The 24767-nt window shown below is 50.5% G+C and overlaps 2 protein-coding genes across 12 annotated transcripts in view; both read left to right on the top strand.

Moving 5' to 3' along the window:
* The window catches only part of GRID2IP (Grid2 interacting protein), a 52023-nt gene extending 45521 nt beyond the window's left edge, over window positions 1–6502 (top strand). For 3 of the 7 annotated variants that reach the window (XM_080384764.1, XM_080384762.1, XM_080384765.1), the window contains exon 23: window positions 52–6502. In XM_080384764.1, coding sequence (XP_080240890.1) covers window positions 52–123 — 72 coding nt within the window. In that variant the 3' untranslated portion in view covers window positions 124–6502. The remainder of the gene's footprint in view (window positions 1–51) is intronic. The other 4 variants (XR_013927707.1, XM_080384763.1, XM_080384766.1 and 1 more) reach the window with 4 other exon arrangements.
* SLC5A11 (solute carrier family 5 member 11) lies at window positions 4814–24767 on the top strand. 5 transcript variants are annotated; one of them, XM_080384779.1, is made up of 17 exons: window positions 4814–4912; window positions 7976–8152; window positions 9083–9154; window positions 9858–9962; window positions 10213–10272; window positions 10777–10881; window positions 12253–12358; window positions 13234–13314; window positions 13744–13949; window positions 14763–14898; window positions 15639–15746; window positions 16145–16295; window positions 16526–16694; window positions 17457–17672; window positions 18876–19038; window positions 20154–20335; window positions 24603–24767. In XM_080384779.1, exons 2-17 carry the CDS (start codon window positions 8021–8023, stop codon window positions 24735–24737), a joined length of 2127 nt encoding a protein of 708 aa, XP_080240905.1. In that variant the 5' UTR covers window positions 4814–4912; window positions 7976–8020; the 3' UTR covers window positions 24738–24767. The 5 variants fall into 5 exon arrangements, with proteins under 5 accessions (XP_080240905.1, XP_080240904.1, XP_080240903.1 ...); XM_080384778.1 differs by lacking the exon at window positions 4814–4912 and adding an exon at window positions 5708–5799; XM_080384777.1 differs by lacking the exon at window positions 4814–4912 and adding an exon at window positions 6639–6793.

Here is a 24767-nt window from a genome sequence, read left to right as displayed (position 1 = left end):
CAGCTGCCCTTGCCTGATGCTCAGCTCCTGCCCTTTGCTCTCTCCCTGCAGCGGGCGCTCAGTGATGTGCAGGTGGGCGAGAGCCAGCGCAGCCCCAGGATGACCTCCCCCCTTGCCTGGTGACAGGCCTGCAGCAATGTGAGGTGCAACAATTTATTGCCAACAAAGTGCGATTTTCTCCTGTTGAGTTTGGTTGTAAATATGCTGCTGTCACCTGCTACCACCAAGCAGAACCACGGACCGAGGGGTCAGGGAAGTCTGGACACTGACAAGGCACCACAGGTGACAGTGGATGGATGCGAGGGTGAGGCACGGGGATGCGAACGTAAACACCACGCGGGTCTGGACAGCAGCTTATTGGCACCCTCCATTTCCAGCGTGTCACTGAGGCAAGGATTTCAGACACATCTGGGTAAAACCCCCCTCTCTCACGTTTCCAGAACACGTATAACTGGCACCAGCAGCTGCTGGAGACCTTCTCCACATCCCCACGGCCAGTTCCCGAGCGTGGCTGCGCAAGGGGGCTGCCCTGGCAGGACACAGCTTTCCGCAGGCAGGCACCGCTCATCCCCACCAGCCTCGGGGCCGGGGTTAAAGCCCAGCCACAGCCTCCCTGGGGAGCCAGAGCAGGTCAGGCAGGGAAGGGAGTGAGGGGGGACAAGGAAGAGGGATGCCACCAGCACCTGCTCCCCCAGGACCCTGAGGAGCAATGCTGCTGAGCCCCTCTCCAGTCCCTCTCCAAGCCCTTCTGCCCTTGAGCAGGGCACCACAGGACTGGAGCTCCACCTTAACAGACAGTAACAGTGGAGCGGAGACAGCTGGAGGTGGCCCAGGGGCTTTAATCCCCTGCCATTGCTGGCCAGTGGCGACGGAAAGCAATATGACCTTGCAGAACCCATTTGGCATGACTGTGTGGTCCCAAATACGGATCTGGTCTGGTTCTACCCAGCTGTCCTGGAGAGCAAGGAAAGCCCGGAGTCCTTCCTGGCCGTCAGCTTTGCTTCAAGGTGTGGTGAGGACTGACAGGTCTTGAAATCTTCCCGAGAGTTTAACATCATCAACACTAGGCTTGTTTGAACTCACCAGGAGACCTAAATCCCTGAGCATTTTGGTGCTTGGAAAGTCCAGAACCCCCTGGTAGCCTCAAAATGAGGGGGAGTCCCCTGCAGCCCTGAGCACCGCCTCCGAGGCACAGCAGGGACCAGCGAGACACAACCCCCCTGCCCTGGAGTCCTGAGAGTCCCTTTACTGTTTGACCAGTCGCTCATGCTGAATATACCCAGGGAACTCTAGAAGTGTGCACGTCCATCTTTCACCAATGTCTGATTGTTGCTTAGGTGACTGAATTCCCTCTGAGACGTCCCCTGGGGTGAAGGGCTAGCAGCATCCCGTGGGCAGTGCATGTGCCTCCGGGCGACACGGTGCCCCGAGAGCTTTATGGCAGCGAACCTACAGTGCGTTAATCTTGTGAGGCATTACTCTGTGCAAAATGCATCTGTTGCCTTTCAAACCCAATGCCCTGCCCCGTGGAAGCGCTCCAGCAAGCCGTAGCGTAGGTACCCTTCCTCCCGTGTGTTGCCAGAGCAAGAGCTCGTACTGCAGCCTCTGCTCAAGTACAGAATCACCAACTGGTGCATTATTTCTGGGAGACCTTATGACCATCAAATATTTGGGTTTCGGTATTTTTTTAAACCCTGCTGTAGAAAGTGAAGTATATTTTCACAAGTGTTCTCAGATTATACAGCTTTAAGTGCCAGGTAGTTTCTTGCGCGGTTCCCAGAGGTCCAGCCCAGCCTGTCTCTGCCCCAGCGGCACCGACAGGGCAACGCTCGCTCGGCTCCGCTTTCCTGTTTGGATGTTGCACACTGCATTCCGTGAATATTTTTTTTTTTCTTTCTTTTCTAAAGACATATTCAATATTTAAACTACTGGAGTTTTTTTTGAAACTGTCATTACAAATGTGAAAACGCTGTTCATAGATTTTGCTACATGTTGTAACTTTCCAAAATAGTTAGGAACTCCAATCCCTTTGGTATTTTTATGTGAATATTTTCAAAGAACCAGGACTTCTGACATATGATTATATTATTTGATAATGGGACTATGTATATTCGCAATTCAGTCTCTACCCAATGCCTATGTGCTATTCCTAAAATAAAGCTACTGCCTTCTGCCTCCTGACTGCAGGTACCTCTGCGTTCTGTCAACAATTGCTCTGTACGGCCGCTGCAGGTGAAGGTATGAGGAGTTGTGCATCCTGCATCTCTCTGGCTGCACTTCTTAACGTTGGCCCCTTCCACATACAGGAGAGAGATGCAGGATCTGACCTCGCTGAGTTTGGGCTGGTTCAGGGTAAATAACAACCTAACTGTGAAAAGACCTGCTTGCGTGCCATCGTGCAGGCTAGTGTGATGAATATGAGCAGCAAATTCTTAAAATAGTATGGATTTTTTCTGCAGCCTTCAGAAGAAAACATTTTGTGAGCGTGTGAGCCAGTGAATTGTTTCCCTCTGAAAAGGAATTCTTGGCTGAGGTTGAGTTTATGTCCCCAGAGCAATTTATCTCCCTTTACACTAACAGCAGATAGATAGGGACCAGCTTCATATCAGATTTCCTGGTTGTAGTTTAGCTTGTTTACAGCAGCCTGCTCAATCACTGGGTCCTCCCTGGAGGCCACGGTGCCAGCAACTGTGAAACGGCTCTGAACAGTTAATAAAAACGTTGCAGGTAGAAGTCCCTTGCTGGGCACATGCGTTTAAAGCACTCAAACCCCTCCTGATGTTTCCTTCGCCCTCCTGGCTGATCAAGCCTGGCTTTCCTGCAGCCCCGGGGATCCCAAGCTGCCCAGCACGGCTGTCAAACCTCCTGCTGCAAGGTCCAACGCAGGCCGGGCTGCACCTGTAAACCTCCTGAGAAACGATGTCCCAGAGCCTCCTTCGCAGTCTGTTCCGTACGCCAGCCGCCATCGGTCACTGCACACACTTTCTTTGCTCGTTCCTGATAACTGCAAAGACGAGATAACTTTTCCCCCTGAATCAGTGCACTTGGCTGGGCGCTCTCCTTCCAGCCTTGCACGGCCCAGCCTTAACAGAATGCCTGTGTCAGCCTTGATCATGGGATCGTCTTCCCAGGAAAGTGTCCTTGGAAAGGAAATAATAACTCAGGCAGCAGCCCGGGGTCAGCGTGGGGAACAGTGGCCATGGCGTGGCTGCTGCTCCATGGGGTGCCACTTCATCCTCTGACAGAGGCAGGGAAACGGTGACCCTGAAAATCCCAGGTTACATTCCAAACCTCAGATTATCTAAGGATTTTCAGTCTTTCCTGCAAGAAATGGGGAAAAAAAGACCTCAAAGAGGAAATGAGCAGCTTTAGTAAAGCCACGGTGAAGCCATGACCCCAGCTCCAGCTGATGGGCTGGCTGGGGTGAAGCAGTGCCAGGCTGGCATCTCCGAGCCAAAGTGGCACCACCTATGAACCCTCCCGCTGAGTATTTGGCAATGAAGTGTCACGATCTGTAATTATTTTCCAGGTGCCATGAAAGATGACAAAGACAAACAGAGGTCTCAGCTTCAGACTGGAAGGGCTGGAAGTCAGGGAGAAGTGGCCCAGACTGGGAGCTTGCACAAGGCACCTGGATGCTGAATTTGAAGGCCTTTTGGATCCTCCTTTTTCTAACACAGTTTAGGGAAAAGTGGGTTTTCCACATTCTAGCAGATCAAATTAAAGCATCTCCAATGGCAAGATTCAAAGACCTTTAGTGTTAATCAGAATTGTAAGCCATGTGTGAAACAAAGAGATAAAATAGAGATACTGGGGTTTTCCTGCTTTGCTTTCTGGTTCCTTAGACTCTGGAGTGCCTTTTTTATTTAACGTACTTAGCTTGCCTCCATTGTCAATCAAAAATGACCCAAATAAATTTTCAAAAGTGAGGGTGAGAGCTGAATTTCTGATTCTAGCAGATGAGATTGTCAGAGAAGGGGTAAGTTTCACAAAACCTCTGGTAAAAGCAGCGCAGTTAGCTGCGACCTTGGATGACAGGCGAGTGAGAGAGACAAAAGCAGCATCTGGGCTCAGGGGTGCTGCTCGTGCAGCCAGCGACGCATGTGCCCTTAGGGGATCACACAGAGTGAAATCCAGGTGGATAACTCCATCGGGACACGGGTTAGGCTTGTGTAAGGACAGTGCCCGTGCTCACTCTGCCCTCCCAGCCAGCGGATTCCCTGCCCAGCAGGAGACACGGGGCTTCTCGGTTGTGCTGCCCTGGGGCTTCGTGCTCCCTGACTTCAGAGATGTGTGAGCTGCCTCCTGTCGCAGCCCCTCGCTGCCCTGGAAGGTCCCTCTTCAGCATCGCTCCCTGTGTGTCATTTGGTTGTGTTTATCAGGTTCTTCAGACAGACGATGCTTAAGCCAAAACCTCCAGCCTGGTCTCAGGAGGGGACTCGATCCTGGGATTAACCTACAGACTCAGGAATGAGTTACGAACCCCATCCCACGGATGGATTCTGCTCTTTGTAAGGTTTAGGCTTAAACCTAGAGCCAGGGCTAGCTGTCAGCTCCCCCCTGTGTTGCAGGCTGTCAGCTTGAGAGGACATCAGCATGGATTATTTTTATTGTTACTCGTCCCTTCTCTAGCTGCGCAGATTGCTTAAGAGAGCGGCACTCCGTGGAGTTTGACCCATGAGTGCTGATAGTGAAAATAATACACTTCCCACCAGAGCCACGGGAGACCGAAAGAGTAACTTCAGGCAATTAGTTTAACTTTGACTATAAATATTCCTTCTCATTCCTTGTGACACTGTTAACAGCTCCGCTGGCAAATCCCGATTCTCTGGCAATATTTAAGCTGCCTGTCAGTTGGCAGAAGCTCGGTGGTGCCCGGCGCAGGGGACAGAATGAGACCCGGCTGAGCGCAGTAAGTTCCCTTTCAGCTTCTACCTCGAGCCGGGAGCTCTGGCTGGGGCGTGGGTTGGGGCTGCATTTTGGCCCCGGCAAGCGGTGGTGTCTTTAGGAGGTGGATGGACCTGGGGATGCTTTTAAAAAACCTGTTGAGGAGGCATTTAGAGCGATGTAGTCCGATGAGTTACTCGAGACCCACGTGGGCTGCGTCTCTCCCAGCACCATTGATAAAGGGCTGGCTTCAGCAGCTTCATTTCAATGCCATGGATGTTCCTTCCTCACAATCTCTGGCGAGGAAAGTGCTGCCACCCGTGCCAGGAACCGAGGGAGACCGGGCTGTGAGCTGAATGCACAAAAGGGGCAAAATTTCCACTGGGCTGTGGCAGAGTTAGGATCTGAAATCTGAGCAACTGAATCTCCTGCATTTTTCCTAGTGCCCAGCCTCCCCGCCTGCTCAGGGAGTTGCAAGAGGAGCTTTAACCTGTGGTCACGTGTATTCAGCTCTGGGAATTTCCCCTGGAGCGTATCCCGCGTTTCCTTTTTTACTGATGGGCACGAGAAATGCCTGCGGAGCTCTGCCCCAGATCCGCGTGCGTTTTGGAGGGAGGGACACACGGTTCCCCCACACGTGTGGCTGCGTCCTGAGCGAGACCGAGCGTAGGGAGCTTATAGCCCTGGCTGTGCCGCCGCTGCTCACCACCCACCGTGGGCCCCGAACTGGGAAATGTCTCGGGATGAAAAGAAACAGCAATATCAGAGCTGCGAGAGGGAAAGCAGGAGGTGTTTGAGCGGGTTTAGCAACTTCCCAAGGCTGGCATACCAAACCTTTTTCTTTTCCTAGTTAGAGGTTAAGCATGCCAGTACAAACTCGGCAATGGCCAAGACACGTTGCCTCTTAAAAAGGTAAGATAGCACTGATCTTCTGATCACCAGTGCCTGCACCCTCACAAAGCAGAGGCTCCCAAGGAATTCAGTGGGATCCGGGGCTTGATAAAGCACGGAAAAGGCTCTGCCAAGGTGCTGCAAGTCTCTGCTCCCAGCCTGGTGCTGCCACTGCTGCCACTCAGCCAGGGCATGGCTCTGTACCATCTTTGGCTCTTGTTCTGGAGGCTGCTGGTGCCTCGGGATACACCCCCCAGCTGTGGAAGGCGGGTGATGGGTTGGTATCTGCCAGTGGAAAACTCCTTATTTATTGCCTGACCTTTTTGTAAATGCACGAGCCCAGCAGCCCCACTCCGGGCAGAGCTGCAGGACCGGGTGTAGCGGGGACACAGAGCAGGGCTCACCCTCCTGAATCCCACCTGGCAGGAGAAACTGCTGCATCTCCACCACCACTGCACTTGCGGCTCCATTCCCTCCCTGCTTTGTTCACGCCCTGGGCATCAGGTGCCCGGCGATGCCACAGGTGCGGAGCAGCCGGCGGCACTTCAGGCCAGCCTTCGGGCCGTGGTGAGTTATGGGCAGGTTCCAGCCGCAGTGCAACGCAGGGGCGAAGGGGCAAAGCTGGCAGGTTGTGAAACGCGACCGAGGGACGGGGCGGCTGGTTTAGTCTGTGCTTTGCCGCACGCTGGGTGTTCAGAGGAAGAACTTGTTCGACCGCTTGTTGTCTGACCATCCATGCCGGGAGCCCCGGGCTGGTGCAGGCCACCCTTCGCCCCACCTTCTTCAGCTTTTTGGCAGGGGGGGCACTTATAAGTGTCGCCTTACAAGTACAAGAGAGGCCAAGGGACCTGGCCAGCCACATAGGCAGGAGGAAGACAAGGACCACAGACACCCGGTCCAGCCGTCCCAGCGACGCCGGGGCTGGGGCTGGAGCTGAGCCGGCTGCGAGGTGGCACCAAGGCTGGGGACTCCAGCTCTGCCCCTCGCCAGGGAACCGTCTCCTGAGCTGTGTAGGGTAAGAGAAATAATCCCAAACTTGCTCCGTGGCTGGAGCGTGACAGTGAGGTGCTGGGTCCAGGGGTCCCTGGTCATGGACTGCGGCCACCGCCGAGCTGGGGGCTGCCCAAGGTGAGCCTTGCCCCTGCCTTGGCCGCAGCAGGGCTGCCACTTGCCTCCTGCCCCGATCCCAGAGCGGAGCCAAGCCTGGGCGAGAGGAGGAAATGAGGAGGCACTGCATTAACACAAATACCCAACCAGCCTCCTGACGTGGACTTTATCCTGCCCCTCCTGCCAAAGGGCAGAAGCCCGGCACCACTCTGGAGGTGCTCTGGAGGGCTTCGGAGAGCCTTTTCAGGAGTCCCACCGTGGTGCCACATCTCCTCACCAGGCATTTCTGGAGAAGAAAAGGAGTTTTTATTCCTGTGGGAAGCACATCAAATGCCTCTGTGGGGCTGGAGTGCAGGAGAGAGCCCCGGCTCCAGCACCAGCTCTTCTGCTGCTTGGTGCTGGCCCCACACTGCTGCACTCGCTACCGGCAGTGCTTGTGCCCATCCCTGCTGCCCCGGCATGCTCTGGCGTGGCAGAGGGTACACCCATCCCTGAGCTGGGTGACACGCTGCCCGCCTCCGTTCCCGGTAAGGGAGAGGGCTGTGCCTGCTCGCCGTGAGCTCAGCCTCACTCAGGAGGGGGCCCAAGCACCCTGCGCCCCGGCTCCAGCTCTTGCCGTGGCAAAGGAGGAAGGTGCCACGGCAGCTGGAGCCGTTCACATGTCTTCACACCCCGCAGCTCGCCGCGGGCACATTTCTGGCAGCAACTTGTCATCAAGGCCAGTCCAGCAGTGCTGCTGCACTGGGACCAGCAGGCTGTCATCACCGGCAGTGCAGCGTCCCGGTCCTGTCCTCCGGCTATTTCAGCTGTTCACACCTTCTCTCTAATGTGCCCGTTTCTCTACCAGTTAGAAAATTACCCACTGCATAAGAAATCCAACCAAGCCACGGCAGGCCTGCCTGCTGCCAGCATCTTCACATCACAGAAAGGGAGTCATGGATGAAGGAAAATGCCAGAGACAAGAGCCTTCTCCACAGCTCCACATGAGCAGCACCACAACCAGAGCCACCCCTGAATTATTCAAGAAACAGTCAACACCAGCACAGTGCTGCCATATCCTCTCCCATCCATGTAATCCATTTTTTGACAGATATATGCATCAAGACAAAGAAGCACTCAGCCTGCATAAGGAACCATGGAGACCACCAGCAGCACGCCGTCCTCTGTCACCCCCCCGTGGGATGTGTTTCCCCAAAAGACGCTGGACGCCATAGACATTGCTGTTCTTGTGCTGTACTTCATCTTTGTCCTCGTCGTTGGGCTATGGGTAAGCAGATACGATTAAAAGCTTTTGTATGTGCCCTGTTACACTGAAAAATGTGGCTGATTTGGCCTCAGATTATTTTACTTTGGCTTGAATCGGGCTGCACTTCACTGGATTCAGCTGAACAAGTGGGAAGATAAAGTTTACAGGTCCTTTTCCTCACTTCAGCCTGGGGAAGTGTCCTCAGTGCTCCAGAGGAGAGCTCTTCAGCTCTAGTGTTTGCTAAGGTTTTGAGAACCCTAGTAAGGAAGAGGTCGTTTAAGTACAAAGTATTGCTAATAATAATGTTTTGTTCATCCAGGAAGGAACTGCTGTCCTATAAATCACCTGTGCTTGTCCGCAGTGGTCTCAACAGCAGATTCCATAAATTAAAAATACTGTTTATATATAATTAAGACAGAAGGACATCCTTTTGGCATAGCTTCTGTAATAGCAAAAGCACAATCGGGCTGTCATAAGGCAGAGATAAATAGTTGCTCTCTTCAAATGTGGTGCATAACTCCCATGGCATTGCATGAAACTCTCCGAATTCTCTGAGGAACAGGAGTCAATGGGTAAATACATGCACTGCGAGCATTTCTGCTGGCTGCACCCAGTAGCTAGGGATGTCCACAGTTCTTGTCTAAAATTGCTTGCCTTCCTCGCTGATCTGGAAGGATTTAGTTTGCTTACCATAGAAAACATTTAATCAGGATGCAGAGATGATGATAGAGAACTTCGCGCGTGGCTTGTGGCACTGGCCAGTCCCCTCCCTCGTCTGCTGCTCTCCTGTCCCCCAGAATTTCCCAGCTGCAACTGCAGGTCCTTCAGGAAGCCCTGCGCTTTCATCTGATGACAGTACAGAATCTCCCACCGGGGAGATCGCTTGGCAATGCTCTGAGCAGCAGCTGAAATGATTGCTGAAATGGGTGTTCTGCTTTTCTGCTTTCCCAGTCCATGTGGAAGACGCAGCGCAGCACTGTCAAAGGCTACTTTCTAGCTGGAGGACAGATGGTTTGGTGGCCTGTAAGTATCTTTATTATTATGATGCTTGTGCCTCTAGGCTACAGCGAGACTGAAAAGCATTTCTGTCCAAGCAGAACTTATTTCTGCAAACAGGAAAAAAAATAATAAGAAGATTACTTCCATGTTTTGCAAAGACCCAGTTACAATACTGGCTCTTTTTCCCACATTCGAGGCTGGGGAAGTGGAGCTGCTGCAGGGCTTCCACCACAACCCTGTGTCCCATGGGAGCCAGCCCGCCAGCTTGCAAAGCCTGTCCAGCTCTGCGTGCCTTGATCTGGAGATGTCCAGAATTACCTGGGTGGTCCCCATCGCAGCCGCAGCCTTATGTCGAGCCAGTCTGTTGGTGGGGTGTTCATTTGGGCTGGGCTGGTGGGTCAGCATGTGCTAACATAAGAACCTGATGACCTGATGTTTCTACTTGTTACCTCCACCTTCTGCCCTGCTTCCCCACAAGAGATTGGACACTGTTTTGGAAGCAGGATGGTCCTAAACATGCTCACAAATGAGCTATAGGCAGTGCATGATGAAAGAAGCTGGAGAGAGGTGCCAGAGCCACTGAACACACAGGCAAAAGAAGGTGGCAGAGAGTGATAAGGATTTCACATCCTCCGTAGTCATGAGTGGGAAAGAGCATCACTGTGTTCTCACTGCTGAGAACAGTGCCTGGTGCCAGGGCCAGGTCTGATTTTCTGTCTTTCTCCAGGTGGGCGCATCCCTGTTTGCCAGCAACGTTGGAAGTGGCCACTTCATCGGCCTGGCTGGGTCAGGAGCTGCCTCGGGAATTGCCGCAACAGCCTATGAGTGGAATGTGAGTGTGGCGTGGTGGCACTGGGGCTGTCTCTGTGCTGTACAGGGCAACTCCAACACCAGGGAGTCGCCACACAAGGGTACAGGTCTGGCAGCTGCAGAGGCGCAGAGTCCTGCTGTATGAGCTGGAAGACACCCCCAGCTGCTGGGGGCTTGAGCCTCTGAGCGCTGCCCCACCCCGTGTCCCCATTGATGCACCTGAGGGCAGCCTGGACCTGCATCTCTGACCTTCCTTCCCATTTGCTTTGCAGGGCATGTTTTGTGTTTTGGTGCTGGCCTGGCTATTCCTTCCAATTTATATAGCAGCAGGAGTAAGTAGAGGGGATGCTGCGTTGGTCAGTTATTTGCTGGTATCTAAATCACCTGTTCGGCTCATGGGCTTAACTGCCTCCTGCTGTGCTTGCGCTGCTCCCGGGAGGTGGGAGGTGAGCCATGGTGTGTTCAGCTGCCCCAGCAGCCTGGGCCGAAGGGGAAGAGCTGCTGTCTGGGAACGGTGCTGAGGGCTGGGATGTGGGGGTAAGGCAGCTCTGCTACCCCTGGCAGTGGAGGAGAGCTGCCCCATCTCCCGAGAAGATGGGTGGACACTCTCATGTCCCAGTTTATAGCATGCCTTGTGCCAGACTTTACAGCAAAGTCGGTGCTTGCTAAGCTGTTGTGCTGGCCTCAGTAGGCAGCTGAGCCAAACAACAGCACAGCACAACTAGCAGGGCCCTGCGGGTCTTCTGCTGGTACAAACTGCCCACCCCGGTCCCATGGGCCACGATTCACGGGAGCGACGGCACACCACTTTCTCTGACGGCGCGTCTCTCACGTAGGTTACAACCATGCCAGAGTACTTGCGGAAGCGTTTTGGAGGCAAAAGAATTCAGATGTTCCTGGCAATTCTCTACTTGTTCATCTATATCTTCACCAAAATATCAGTAAGTAGGAAAAAAGGGAAATGGACTGAGTTCAGTGCACTTTGGAAACATGTGCTTCTCAGTGAGGCTGAGAAATGCAGCTACTGGCCCTTCCCTCTCTTAGCAGAAGAGGGTGTATTATCGAGTGCCTGAGGAAGAGAGACCATGGTAGTTCTGGGAACTGATGCAAAAAGAACAACTTCTTTTTTTCCCATTAAGCATCTAGATGCTTGCTACAGTAGGAGGGAAAGCTAGGTATCCATGTCCTGAGCGATAGCTAGTGGAAAAGTTGTGTTGTGAGTGCATTTGTTAGATTTTGTACATCTAGCAGCTTACCCAGTTTCTTCCCTTTGCATATTTATTGCCTGCGCAGACACCAAAAGCTGTTACGTGCAGGATGAATAAGAACATAGGAGTTGGTACGTGTTTAGGAGAAAAGAGTTAGTGATTTATTGCACCTGTTTGATGTAGTGCCTTGAATGAATAACTGAATCAACCCTTGCGCAACAACTCACGAGCTGTTTATTAACCGTGCAGCAGCGCGTGGATCTGTGAGATCAGACAAGTCCCTGCTGGTGTTTTTCCTGTATGTGTAGGGCCACAGTGGGACACACTGACACGTGCGTGCCTGCGGCCCTACGGGAACAGGTGCTCGTCACGGGGCTCGGGTGGCACCCAGGAGCTAGGCTCAGGTCCTCCTCTAGAAAAAACTAACCCCTTGATGGAAATCTCTGATAATATGATTCCCGTGTTCAGGATGCTTTTCTATGTCTGTCATTCTGCGGTCTGCAGTTTGCCTATCCTAAAGCTCTTGTAAAACAGCATTTTCACGTAGCTGCGGAGCTGGCTGGTCAGGGCTGGGTCCCACCCCGAGGACACTCTTCCCTGTTGTCTGTCACCTTGTCAGCAGGAGGAATTTGCATTATGGCGAAGGGGTGCTGGGGCTGGCGGCAGGAGCACCTGGGGAGGTTTGCACCAGTGCTCGCTCCTGGCCAGCACGGTTCTCCCCAGCCAGCTCCCTGCTGCTCGGGGGAAGCGATAAGCTCACCCCACCCAAATGCCTTTTTCACAGAGGGCTGTGCATGCTCGTCCTCTCTCAGGACAGCTCCATCATCGCCCTCCTTGCCACCCCCGTGACCAATTATGAATAAAGTGAATACTGAATTGAGCCTGGTCCTAACGCACAGCAGGCAGGAGCTGGGGCTGCAGAGGGATGTGCTGTGTGGGAAAGGCGCTGCGGGGAGCCGGGGGGCACGAGCAGTTGCAAACCAGGCTGGTCCCACTAAAGGAGACAGCCTGGCCAGCTCTGTGGTCATGCTCCCTGGCGCTATCAGCTTCGAACGGCTCGGTAATACCATCATCGCAACTGCGGTAGCTCTCCTTTCTCTCTAGGTCGATATGTATGCTGGGGCCCTCTTCATTCAGCAAGCCTTACACTGGGACCTCTACATCGCTGTGGTAGGCTTGCTGGCCATCACAGCCGTTTACACCGTTGCAGGTATGTGGCTGAGTCGCAGATCACACCATGGATTTGGCACAGTGAGCTGAGCACGTTTGTGCCACGCACCATCCATCCTCGTGCGTGTGATAGGGGTCCTGCAGTTCCCACACAATCTGGTTTTGATATGACTGTGGATAATGGGGGGGGCGGGGAGGACAGGGGATGGGGGACAGGGACAACTGACAGCCCACCTGTTGAGAGAAAATTGCCAGGTAAGAGTAAATGAATACCCCTTACAAGGTCCTGCCAGATATGGATGCAGGTCAGTTCTGCTTTAAGGAGAAGCTATGCTCAGGGCATTTGCACAACGCATTTTTCCTCTGGGCTTTTTGGAGGTATGAGTGATTTACATAACAATGAGCCATGTAATGCGGAAAGCATTGTCAATCTTGGATGCCCTTTCAGGGCTTACCAGTGGCCAAATGGAAAAAAGCCATGCACAGAGTAAGCAGCAAATCCCAGACAAATAAAGGTTGCTTCTTTCCCAGTGCTAACCCCTAATGATGTTGCTCATAAAGATCCCCCCCCTCTCTTCTTTTTTTTTTTTTTATTTCTTCTCCTTATTCAGCTTGGGCTTTGTTTTGGAGTTTTTCCATGTATTTCCCGTAGAAGTAGTTATACTGGGCTTTGGCTTTTTAGTACCAAAATGATGACTCATTATGATTCAAAATGTGATATTTTAGCCCAAGTGACATGCACAGGAATTGGCCAAAGTGCGCCCCCCACCCCCACCCCCGACGTGGTCAGAACCCGCCAGCCTGCCGGGCACGGGGTTCAGCTTACACTGCTTGTCAAAAACATCTGCAAAGTGTGAGATGCTGTGACAGAAAAAACCCAGTTTCCCACAGTCTGTTGCTTCTCTGCTCTCTTAGGTGGCCTGGCAGCTGTGATATACACAGACGCTCTGCAAACCCTCATCATGCTGATAGGGGCCGTGACTCTCATGGTCTTCAGTGAGTGTTTCCCTGGGGTTTTATTGCTGAAACTACGATAGAAGCTTTACCAAGCACTACAAACAAGCTGGATTGCCACAACTGATTACTTAATGGATGTTCTGGCAACTGCCTTCTAGATATTCTCCTGTTGGAATATACACTTGTACAAATGATCTTACAGTAGTTTTTTGTGTGGTAAAAATGCTTGAGTGCTCCCTGAAAAATCTCTAGAGAAATACATTCTGAAGCAGTATTATGGGTGAACAAGCACCTTTGCTAGCCAGCAGGTTTAGTGTTATGCTATCGCCCAGCCCGATGTTAGTCAATAGCTGCTGATCTGTAAAGAATACTTGTGAAGCATCATGTGTAGCAAACTAGGGAGACTGAAAATCAGGGTACCAGCTTGAGAAGATGTGTGTGATAACTGCTTCTTGTGGTCTGTTTTAGGCTTTGTTGAAGTTGGTGGTCTTGAAGGTTTGCAGACAAAATACTTTGATGCCATTCCCAGCACCCGCAAGGAGAACAGCAGCTGTGGCTTGCCAAGAGAAGATGCTTTTCACATTTTCCGAGACCCTGTTAACTCTGACCTTCCCTGGCCAGGAGTTTTGGTGGGAATGACCATCCCATCCCTGTGGTACTGGTGTACAGATCAGGTGGGTTACTGCTCATCCCTTTGGTCGGTTTCAATAACATGCTATTGGTTGTTTGAACCTGATTACATCCTAGGGTCTGTGACAGAGCCTGGGCTGGTTTAATGGCTGATGGGAATTTAGTAAAATCTGATTGTTTCAATCCTAAAGATCCAAAACTTGATATGCACAACAAAATTTTTGGGAACCATTTCAATGTAAAAAGGGGTAAGAATGTGTTTGAGAGTTAATCCCAGTCTATAAATGGGGTTTTTGTTTGTTTGTTTGAACTCAAGCCTTTCCCTTCTTGTGCACTACCTGTGAATTCACTCTTTCAGCTTCCCAGGGCTCTGCCTGCCGTTCCCACTAGTGACAACATCAGGACCAGCACGACTGAAGCCCTAAGCAACCTCCCGGTGTTCCTGTAGTGCTCGTTTATTTAACTCACTTTGCTCTTTTCAGACTCTGTCCTGCTTTGATAGGAGGGCTGCTGACCCGGCCAGGCTTAGCCATCAGGCCAGGGAAGCCTCCAACAAAAGAAGAAAAGAAAATCCTGAGCCTGAGTAGGATTAGTTAAGGAACAAATTATGCAGCATGGTATAGTGCAGAAGCAAGGCTCAGGTTTGATGTCACAAGGAGTGCCTTTCAGGTCTACATTTCTGTAAGGTATTCAGGATCTGAAACAAGAATTGTAAAGCCCCAGACAAGCTGTGTTCACCCTAAGATTTCAATAGTTTAGAGGAGAACAAAGTATACAGATGAATGCAATTGGTATCACAGCTGCACAGCTAGCTCCCCTCTGCTGACAGCGGACCAAATGTATTTCTTAATTTCTAGGTCATCGTTCAGAGGTCCCTTGCTGCTAAAAATCTCTCTCATGCCAAAGGAGGCTCCTTGATGACCTCCTACTTGAAAATTTTGCCCCTCTTTATGATGGTAATGCCAGGCATGATCAGCCGAATTCTCTTCCCGGGTAAGTGCTGAAGGAGAGTGCTGTTCCCTCTGTCACTCCTGGTTGTGCCTACCCTACGGAGCTGGAACAGCCTTTACTGAATAAGTTCAGGTCACAGTGCATCAAATGCCTGAAGTATGAAGAGATTTTCTTCCAGTTATACGCTGGAGGATACACATCCTCCTACAGCAGTCCCCAGCCACATATCGCACACAGCGCACTGCTCCGCGTGCTGGAGCCACTGCCTGTCGTCCTTTCTTGCTGCAGTTGTGCTGATCTGCTCTGAGCTTGCTGCCTGCAGCCACTCTGCATTTTGACCATGCCCTTGGGCCCCTCCTGCACCCAGTGTCGCTCCTCCTGCAATTTGTTTGAAACATGCAGAGAAATCCTCACATGCCACCCTGAATCTCATGAAGTGCTCGCTGCGGGGGATGTGCTTGTCCGTGAGGAGCTGTGCCAGAGGGGCTGGGTAGCCGTAGTCCTCAAGTGAGCAACATTCCTAGAGAAGAATTAGACATGCAAGGGAGGTCAGCTACCTGCACTGATTCTGTCTTTTGCATGGAAGAAAAAAACAGAGAAAATGGGGAAGCCCATCGCTGCCCTTTCTCGCTGTGAGATAGTCCTCTGTCATTTGCTGGAAGCTTTCCAGCATTTCACTTGGAAAGCAGCTCACCGCATTCAGTAGGCTAACTTGTTTAGATACGTGGGTTTATTGTGGCTGCGGAGTACTGCCTCTCACTCCCCCTTGCTTTTTTTTTTAGATCTGGTGGCTTGTGCAGATGCGGAAATTTGCCGAAAAATCTGTGGCAATCCCTCTGGCTGTTCTGATATTGCTTACCCTAAGCTGGTCATAGAACTTCTGCCTGTAGGTAAGGAGCTTGGCAATGGTGCTGGCACTGATGGGTACGGTACACACCAGCCAAAAGGTGTCCATGAGAGAAGTTCAGAGAGGAAAATACCCTGCAGCTGTAATTGCAGTGGGGTTTATGTTTGGCTTGGTGAGACAGTGGCAAGGGACAGCATGCAACAGGAGAGATGGGTGATGATCCAGTGTCCAGATGTCTAATTCAGATTTGGATAAAAGCTAAAGTGCAGATGTTTAACAATGAGAATCAACTGTCAACACCTCTCCGTCACTGCCATTTTAAAACTGGGGCTAAAAACATTTTTTAAAGCCTCTTCTAGTTCAAAGAAGAATTTGAGGACATCCTACAGTGGGGTTATTGGGGATTCCTCAGGGCGGCTGTACTTCTCCCTCTGTTTCCAGGACTCAGAGGCCTGATGATGTCGGTGATGATAGCAGCTCTCATGTCCTCCCTGACTTCCATCTTCAACAGTGCCAGCACCATTTTCACCATGGACCTCTGGAAGCATTTCCGTCCTCGTTGCTCCGAGTGGGAACTCATGATCGTTGGCAGGTATGGAGGACTAGGACATGCATATTATATCAGAGCCTGAGCATTAGGGACTCATCTTGGCATGCCTCAGCCTGCTGCCCTTGTACAGGTGTAGCATCTTCATATTGTGCAGTTTGGTGGAGGACTACAGCAGAGGCCTTGTGGTTATGAGAGATCTCAAAGTCTTGCAAGATGAGCAATTGGAAAAGCATGGCCTGAGCTAGCAGTAATGGCACCTTTTTCTTGCACAGGGTGTTTGTGCTGCTGCTCACTGTGGTCTCCATCCTTTGGATCCCACTGGTACAGGCTGGCCAGGGAGGACAGCTCTTTATTTACATCCAGTCGATCAGCTCCTACCTGCAGCCCCCTGTGGCAATGGTGTTTATACTGGGTTGCTTCTGGAAAAGAGCAAATGAAAAGGTAACAAGCATGCTGTGCTCAGCACACTTGCCTCTGCAGCCTCACTGCCCCGACAAGAGTCCTGTAGTTCAAGCCAGGGCCCAGGCTGCAGTTCTGCCGCCTCGTGTAGTGTTTGGGGGAACAAATGCACCCAGACCTCTGCGCAAGCCAAGCAACCATCAGCAATACAGGAGGGAGCAATTCCTGCTGGTTTCCAAAGACTGCTGGCATTTCAGCAGGACTGTGACGGCTGCATTGCTCCGTTGCAGGGAAGCCTGTTAGGGGCTTGTTGGCCATCAGCTTGTTTATTACACAAACTTGTGTTACCTGCATCAGGGGGCTACAGAAGGGACAGCAAGCCCAGACAGTGAAGGAGCCAGACCAAAAGCGTCAGGAGCCCTAAACCTCCAGTTTCTCCACAGAGACTGGTGCTAGGTAAAGGGTAAAATCTCCCCAAATGAGGCTTCGGTTAGGTGGAGAGCAGCTCTCAGCCCCGCAGGGTTAAGGCAACCATTAGGATACAAATGCCGCTCTTCAAAATATTCTGGCATAAGATGTTATCCTTCCCCTCCATACCAAAATTCATGACCCTCTTGCTCCCACAGAGGTGAGGTGCCAGGCTACTGTAACAGCACTGGCAGACTAGATAGGAAGAGCAGAAAAGGGAGGAACAGGAGCCTGCCAAAAAAACAGCAAGGAGAAAGCCTGGCCAGCTTGTAGCCTGTAAATGTATAGCCCCAGATCCTGGATACCCTTCTTGCTCCCATACCCTTCCTTGTCCAGGGCGCATTCTGGGGCTTGGTGATCGGGCTGCTGCTGGGCGTCATTCGGCTGGTGCTGGACTTCATCTACCCAGAGCCCCAGTGCGGCGAGACCGACCGCCGCCCAGGCGTGGTGAAGTACATGCATTATCTCTACTTCTCCATGGTCCTGGCCGCGATCTCCACATTCACGGTGCTGGTCGTCAGCATGCTCACAGAACCCCCCTCGGAAGAAATGGTGCGTCACCCCTTCAGATTTCTTTTGTTATTTGTAAATGGTTTCCAGGATGCCCCACGCTACATCCGTGGAAATAATGTGGGGATACATAATCTGGAAATGGAATTTTCCATTCATTCTTTATTTATGATCACACTTGCAATAACCTGTAACAGCAGTCCCTCCTCTGCTCCAGCACCCTGCTGCCATGTAATATTTGGGTCCCATAAATCCAAAGTCCCACCCTGGAAACTGGTCAACATTAGATGCTACAAAAAGCTGTTATTAAGTTCAAACATGTGTGTTTAATCCATGACAAATTAGCTTTTTCCCTCTATTTTCCAAGAAATTCCAGCTTCTGGGTCATCTTTATCAACTCTCTTACTAATTTAGTGAGGAACCATTTTTACTCGCAGAAAAGAGAAATCAAGGGCAGAGAGCACACTTCCTCTGGAACAGGTTTGTGCCAGTTTGACTATTTTCAATAGATATACTGAGGCTACAGAAAAATGTTAATAGCAGAAAGGAGGGCCAGAGGGACCTTCAGAAATCACACAGCCAACGCATCCTCTTCCTTCAAGACAGGACTAACCCGACACATTTCTGAAAGACCTGGTGAACTTATTCTTAGAAATCCCCAGAGAAGGAGAATGCCCAGGGAGGTGTGCCGTCAATTCGAGAGCTCACCTGCCCTCCCGGTAGCAATTTTTCATCTCCAGCCTGAATCTTTCCACCTTCATGTTGTGCTCATCCCTTTCTGTCCGCCCTATCGCTGATATTGAGAACAATCCTCTTTAATGAGTCTTTTACATATGTGAAGAAAATTATCATGTCTCCCACCTGTCTTCTCTCAACAATTCCAGTTCTCTGAATCATTCCTCCCTGGCCACAATTTCCATTCCTTTTGCTCCCTTCACTGACCCGCTCTCAGCCTGCATCCAGTGATGGTCCTGTGCAGAAATGCCTCCTCCTCAGTAAAAGAGAATGAAGAACGCCATGCTTCAGAGAGTGTAGCTGTACAAACAGCTTAACTCAGCGCGCCGATGGTAGCCATCGCTTCTGTTGTTACCAGCTGAGCACTTGGCTGTTCACCTGCTCTAACAGAGCAGGAGAACAGATTTCGGCCCTTCTAAGTATTCTCTCTGCAGGCTGCTCTGCTGCTGAGGTAGTCCTTTGAACAACCACGAAAGCAGTTTTCTTTAACACCACTCTTCATGCCATCAGATAAGTCGGCTTACCTGGTTCACACGTGGGGATCTACCAGTCAAGCAAGACCTAGCAGTCAGCACTTCCCCTGATGCTGCAAAAGGAGTGTGTGAAGCTGAGCATCCCGCTCTCCAGATTGATATAAGCATTGCTTCTGAAAATAGTTCAAATGATAATAAATGTAAGTGCTCCAACTTCGTATTCAGTAGTTCCTACACCTAGGCATAACAACAGTAATAACAACACTAGGCATTATGTAAAGGCTTTGAAGACAAGAAACATTTAAACTACTTCCTCTGGATTTCTGTAACTTCAGGGCATGCTAAAAGGTTTTTACCTGGCAGTTTTACCTTAAGCAGAAGCTTGGTGTCTTTTCCATCTCTTGATGGCATTACATATGCTTGAAATCAAGAAGGAGCTGGATGGGATACAGAGAGCCATGCCCATTATCCTGCACTAGCCACTGGTGCTGCTTGCACCTACCTGCGGCAAGGAGAACTGGTTGAAAAAGGGGAGGGTGGAGGAAAACCACAATTATTTTCATGAAATTCCATTTCTGTTTTTCAGTGATGTTTTCTGATCGACTCTAGCAGCAGGGAGAACCCAGAGCCCTGGGCGGAGTTCTTGACAGATCAGTGAAGGAGGATTTACATTTTTTAAAACTTGTACTTGTCGGTATTAGGTACAAACATGCATAGCAACTCATTCTGCATTTTCCAGCGATGATTATCATCACTTGTTTTTGCCAGGCTTGGGACACTGTTTATGTAACTTTGCAGCCTTTGCTGTGTATTCCTTTGATCTATAAACAGCTGTTGAAAAGATCTGTAAGCTAATGAGTTACGGTGCAGAGCTCCCAGCTGCTGGGAAGTCTCATGTTTGTTGGGCACAAGCACCGTCTTCCCAGCATTTAGTCACGTATGCCCGAACCCACACCAGAGCTGGGAAAATTCAATTCACACGTGCGTGGCATGGAATAACCCTAAATGGACTAGAGCGTGCACGTGCAAGCTGAAGGGTAACAAGTAGCTACAGCTCAGCTTTTAGGTTTGGTCTACTGTTGCCGTTCCTTAAACCATTGGGAACAGCAGAACTCAGAGCTCCAGGGAAGAATGAAACCAGTACTGCAGCCCCAAAGGTGCTAATTGAAGGGCTTCCTACACCTCAGCATAGCTAGTGTATTTGTTTAAAGAACACTGGTGCATTTTTTTGCATCAAAACCCTTTGCACAGGACCACACTGATACATTCCTGGGATTTGGTGGGATTTGTACCTCACTACTGACTGTCTTTTTAGGTATGGCTAAGACCAAAGGGAACTCAAGGCTGCTGACCGCCCTTCTGTGGCTCTGCGGGATGGAGCGCAAACAGGAAAACGCTGAGAATGCGGCACCGACTAAACCTGAGCTGCCTCCCGTGGCGTCCCTGGAGGAGAAACCGCTGGTGAAACACGTCCTGAACATCAACTTGCTCTTGTGTGTATGTGCTGGGCTCTTCCTCTGGGCCTACTTCGCGTAGCCGCTGGCTATTTGATTCCAGATGACATCAACTAACTCTAATTGGTGTAAATAATAATAATTAGCAGAGGGTTAATGTAACTCTTAGTGCTTTCTAAATGTTATTTCTTTATTTAAGACAACAGACCTTCCTCCCCAATCCTTTCCTTATGTCTAAGGGGGGCCTGGCCGTGACAGGGGCTGAGTCCTCTGCACCGGCACCGTCAGACCCCAACCGTCAGCGAAATGATGAATGTAAAGAGCCAAGGAAGGTAGCTAGGCAGGAGAGCTTTGTTTGGTTAACTTAAATGTTTAGTTATGCTCTTCAGGGTTGGAGCACTGCCTGGAATTCAGGAAGTCTGGATTCTCTTCCTATTTATGCCTCTACAACCAGCTACAACCCTTGGTTCCCCTTTGCTTCGGCTCCTCTACCCTCGAGGGCCGAGCGAGCACCCCCCGTGCCCGGCGGAGGGCCAGGGCCTGCCGTCCGTGCTGTTGGGCGGCACGCCATGCCTCGCCAGCTCGGCCACGCCAGCTCAGCTCCCTCCTCAGCGCAGCGGGGAGCGCGGCCAGTGTGGCCCCCGCACCCCAGCCGCTCAGTGGGGCCAGCCCACCAGCCAATGCCAACCCACTGCCACCAGCACCCAGCCTGGAAAAAACGCCCCCAAACCTGTCATCAAGGACAAGGCCAAGGAACTAAACCAGCCCAACCCCACCAGCACCCCTTCGGCTGGGACCACGGGCCGCCTTTCACCTCAGGCGCTGTCCCCAGGGCAGCCCGGGCGGGCTGGCGGTGGGGTCAGCCTGCCACCCCCCAGCTTTCCGTAGCTGCAGATACACTGGTTACAGAGCGAGAGCTGCTCCGTGTGGGGGGCTGGGCTGGGGGCTGCCCCAGTGCGGCTGCTCACTGGCCCCACCAGCCATGGCAGAGGTGGCCCAGCACCTCGGGGCTCCCTGGCAAGGCCAGGCGGTGCGAGCAGCCTCTCCTCGGGGCCGGTGCCCGCTCTGCAGTGGTGGTGGCCCTGCTGGGTGAGGGGAGGGCGGCGGAGGCGGCAGCCCCTTTACAAAGCCATATCAGTGGCAAATCCCCCCGGCGAGGCCAGGGCTGCAGCTGCTTCCATGTACGACTGTGAAGAACCCCAGTGTCCACTTACCTGCCCGCTGGGGATCTGGGAACACCGCCTTCCCTGCTCGTACCTTGTGCTCACCTGTCACAAAATTTCTTAGAATATGTTAAATATTGCATGGGTGTAGCAAGTAGCACCTACAAAAGCTTATAGCGCTGCACATGCATAACGTAAAGGGTGGTGTAGAGTGGTGATACGTACAAGCCTTGTAGCAGCCCATAAAATAAGAAAATACTGTTTTGTTACACCATATAAGAAGAATTGTCATTTGGGAATCCTTCCTAAGCAAAGGAAACACAACTGTTAGAAACCCTGTGGGAAAGAGAGACTTTATTTATAAAGTCTTACATTGGTTTTGCAACTAACTTTATGTATGACTCCCAGGCAATTACTGTATACCAAATGTTTTGACGAGATACGTTAAGGCAATTTTTTTTAAACACCTGCCTAGTGCCAATGTCGAGCAGAGGAAAGGATTCCACTGCACATGCCAGACTTCTGAAGTGCTCTGCATCTGGGCCCTTCAGGTGATCTATCTACAGCATCAGCGATGTAACCGCATCTTTAGAGTAAACAAATGCTAATGGGAACATTAGACTTCAGCTACTGCAATATTGCAAGTTTTGGTGCAGTTTTAGGAGGTAACGCGAACTGCACTGATGCATATGTCAAGAAGAGCTTCCCACAGCAGCAATGCTTTCGTGTTTCTTCTGAATAATAAAAGCTCGATCTGCAAATCTGTTGTCTGTGGCAGCAGAGAGCACACGCAACAGACCACACAACAGTAACTTGCTGGAGCTGTCGCTATAAACTCTTTTGACAAACTGCTGGTTTTTCTTTTGAAACAAATTTATCACAGTGGATTGTGTGAAAACGCATTAGAAGATCACTCAAGAGAGCAAGTCCCAGGTCTCCTACTTCTCTCTTCCAGCTATATTTTTCATGTAGCAGAGACAAGTTACATAAATTCCTAGTGGGATCAAGTAACCTTGACCCATCTTTGCACAGATTTGGCTTCCAAGATCCAGCTAACTATAAATGTATAGTTAATCTCTTACTGCATACAGAGGTTTAAAGACCTGAATAAAGCTGTGGTGGGTTCAGTAGCTTACCTCTGGGATTTTCTCCACCCAATGCTTCAGGTAACTGCCCCAGAACAGTATTCTGACAGAATTGGATGACGTGCTCTGTCAGACATAATAGGAACAACACGAGTTGTCTTCAGTGCCCATGATTCAAAGGAGAAGCCATGTAGGGCAGCTGATGAATTATTTTTATGTTCACAAATTAGTTTGTAATATGTAATTCTGTAAAAATTCAACCCTTTGCTCTGAAGCCTTGCAGCAGCACAATCCATTTCAACACCCAAGACTTAGCTTCTCCTCAAACCCATGGTCATTGGCAAATGTTTCATACTACCTTAGGTGAACAAAACTTTAACAGCGGTGCTAGAATACTTCCTTAGGGTTAAACTGAGCATTAGCTATGATTACATCAAGCTTTTACTCTCCCACTGAATACCTGTTGACCACAGAGGAGCTGACGTTTTCCAGTTACCGTGACCCATCTTTTCTGGACGCAGTCAGCAGCCGAGCAGCTGCCAGCAGGCCCTTGCCCAGCCCTCCACATCAGAACCCATCTTCCAAACACCAAGACTTCATCTGTCAACAGTCTCCACAGGCTTTGGAAAATAGGAAAACTCCCTCCTTACGAATCAGCTGTATGATTTCTGTACCCTGCTTTGTAAAGGTTTGCAGATGTAGGTACTGCTGTTCCAGAAATTATCTTCAGAGTATTAGTCACTGCCTTCCAGCCTGCTGTCTGCCCTCTCAGCACTACGAAAGCAGTCCCACAGAGTTCAGCCAACTACTGCCTTTAGCCTAACCTGAGTGTTTCTCTAGGGCCCCTTATTGAATCACTGAAATCCAGGTTCACGAAAGCTGCAGTTTTCTTCACTGCGAATGGAATTCCTATCAAAGCAAGCCCCCATCACACTCTTGCATTTGTTTATTAAATTCCTACTGCTCATTTCTTAGCCTCCATCTGACCAGTCCACTCAATACACTTACGCAGTACCTTAGAGTACAGTTACAAAAGGTTTCCACTGGCTGGGGTGGGAGGGGTGCACCATGCTGTACGCATGCAATCCTCTACCATAGCTCTGGGAATGCAAAAAATAACGCACTCAGTTTATGAAACCTGACCCTCTGATAAGAGCTCCTTGCTGTACTTTAGGATGGAATTCACTGTCTTTCCACACAGTGCTTTACTCAAGGAAATTACAGTTTTAGCCACGGCACATAATAACCCCACCAGACTGCTCCCAGAGTGGTGTGCAGCAATAGAGACATCTCCCATGACACATCCACAAAACTCAGCGCAATCACAGTCTACAGCAGAGGTGGCTGCAGAGTGCCCTACCGTCCCACTCAAACTGGCAGCCTGTATTCAAAGTTTTGAGGTAAACTTCAAGTAACTGGGCTGTAAGAAATTTACCTAGTGTACCCCCAAAAAAACTCCCCTAAACCACACAAGCAAGCAGCTGTGCTTGTCTTTCAGCCAGCCTTTGCAAGCACATACACCCGAGCAGATTCTCAAAGCAGTGCTAAAAGCATTACAAAACCTCATTATTGTATTCCAAGTTTCTTTTTAGACCTCTGTAGGGTTATTTTGTGCAGCCATTTGATTAACTAATCAATTGCAACAACATAGCTTAAAGCCACGAGAGTCACCCAAGAAGCTGATACCCCACATTGCCTCCCACCCCTGCCCAGTTTTGGGGTGCATTCCTATGAACAGGGGATACAGTTGTGCTTGGTAAATAAGGGAGTAACTCCAGCCCTGGTATTAAGAGATGTCTGAACAGGAAAAACTGGGCAGCCACTGGGATTTCAAACCAGGGCATGGAAAAGACAGCAACTACGATGTATGTGCAATGAGTCTTGTCAAGGCCGTAATGAAATGCAGTTTTCTCTTGTAGTTAAGCCTAGGGTCTAGTTTAAGAACATCAATAAAATGTATTATGGAGTATTAAGGAGTTTAAATGTTAAGTAAATCAATTCAACTAGTTATACGAATGTTACCTCAATTGACTAGTTTCCTCTCCCTCTTTCTCATTCACAGAAACAGTGTGGCCTCTTCCCTCTCATTTCTTTGCATGATACAGGTTGTATCCAGCGTTCCTCTTTGCAGCTGAACTCCTTTGTGTTTAACTTGAATCTACGCCTTAAAGAACAGATGCACATTCATTCACAGTAGGCTTCCGCTGCAGCCTTTGAAAGAACAAAC

This window comes from Falco punctatus, assembly GCF_963210335.1.
Source record: "Falco punctatus genome assembly, chromosome: 4".
Classification (NCBI taxonomy): Eukaryota; Metazoa; Chordata; class Aves; order Falconiformes; family Falconidae; genus Falco; species Falco punctatus.
The sequence above is the reverse complement of the archived record's forward strand: the minus strand, read 5'-3'. Positions and strand labels throughout refer to the sequence as shown.

What these genes read in the sequence shown, in the direction of transcription:
- SLC5A11 (XM_080384779.1), top strand. Translation starts at nt 8,021, where the DNA reads ATGGAGACCACCAGCAGCACGCCGTCCTCTGTCACCCCCCCGTGGGAT. An exon ending in AGCCGTTTACACCGTTGCAG is followed by an intron (nt 12,359 to 13,233) that starts GTATGTGGCTGA and finishes CTGCTCTCTTAG; the next exon opens with GTGGCCTGGCAGCTGTGATA. An exon ending in GGAAAAGAGCAAATGAAAAG is followed by an intron (nt 16,695 to 17,456) that starts GTAACAAGCATG and finishes TTCCTTGTCCAG; the next exon opens with GGCGCATTCTGGGGCTTGGT.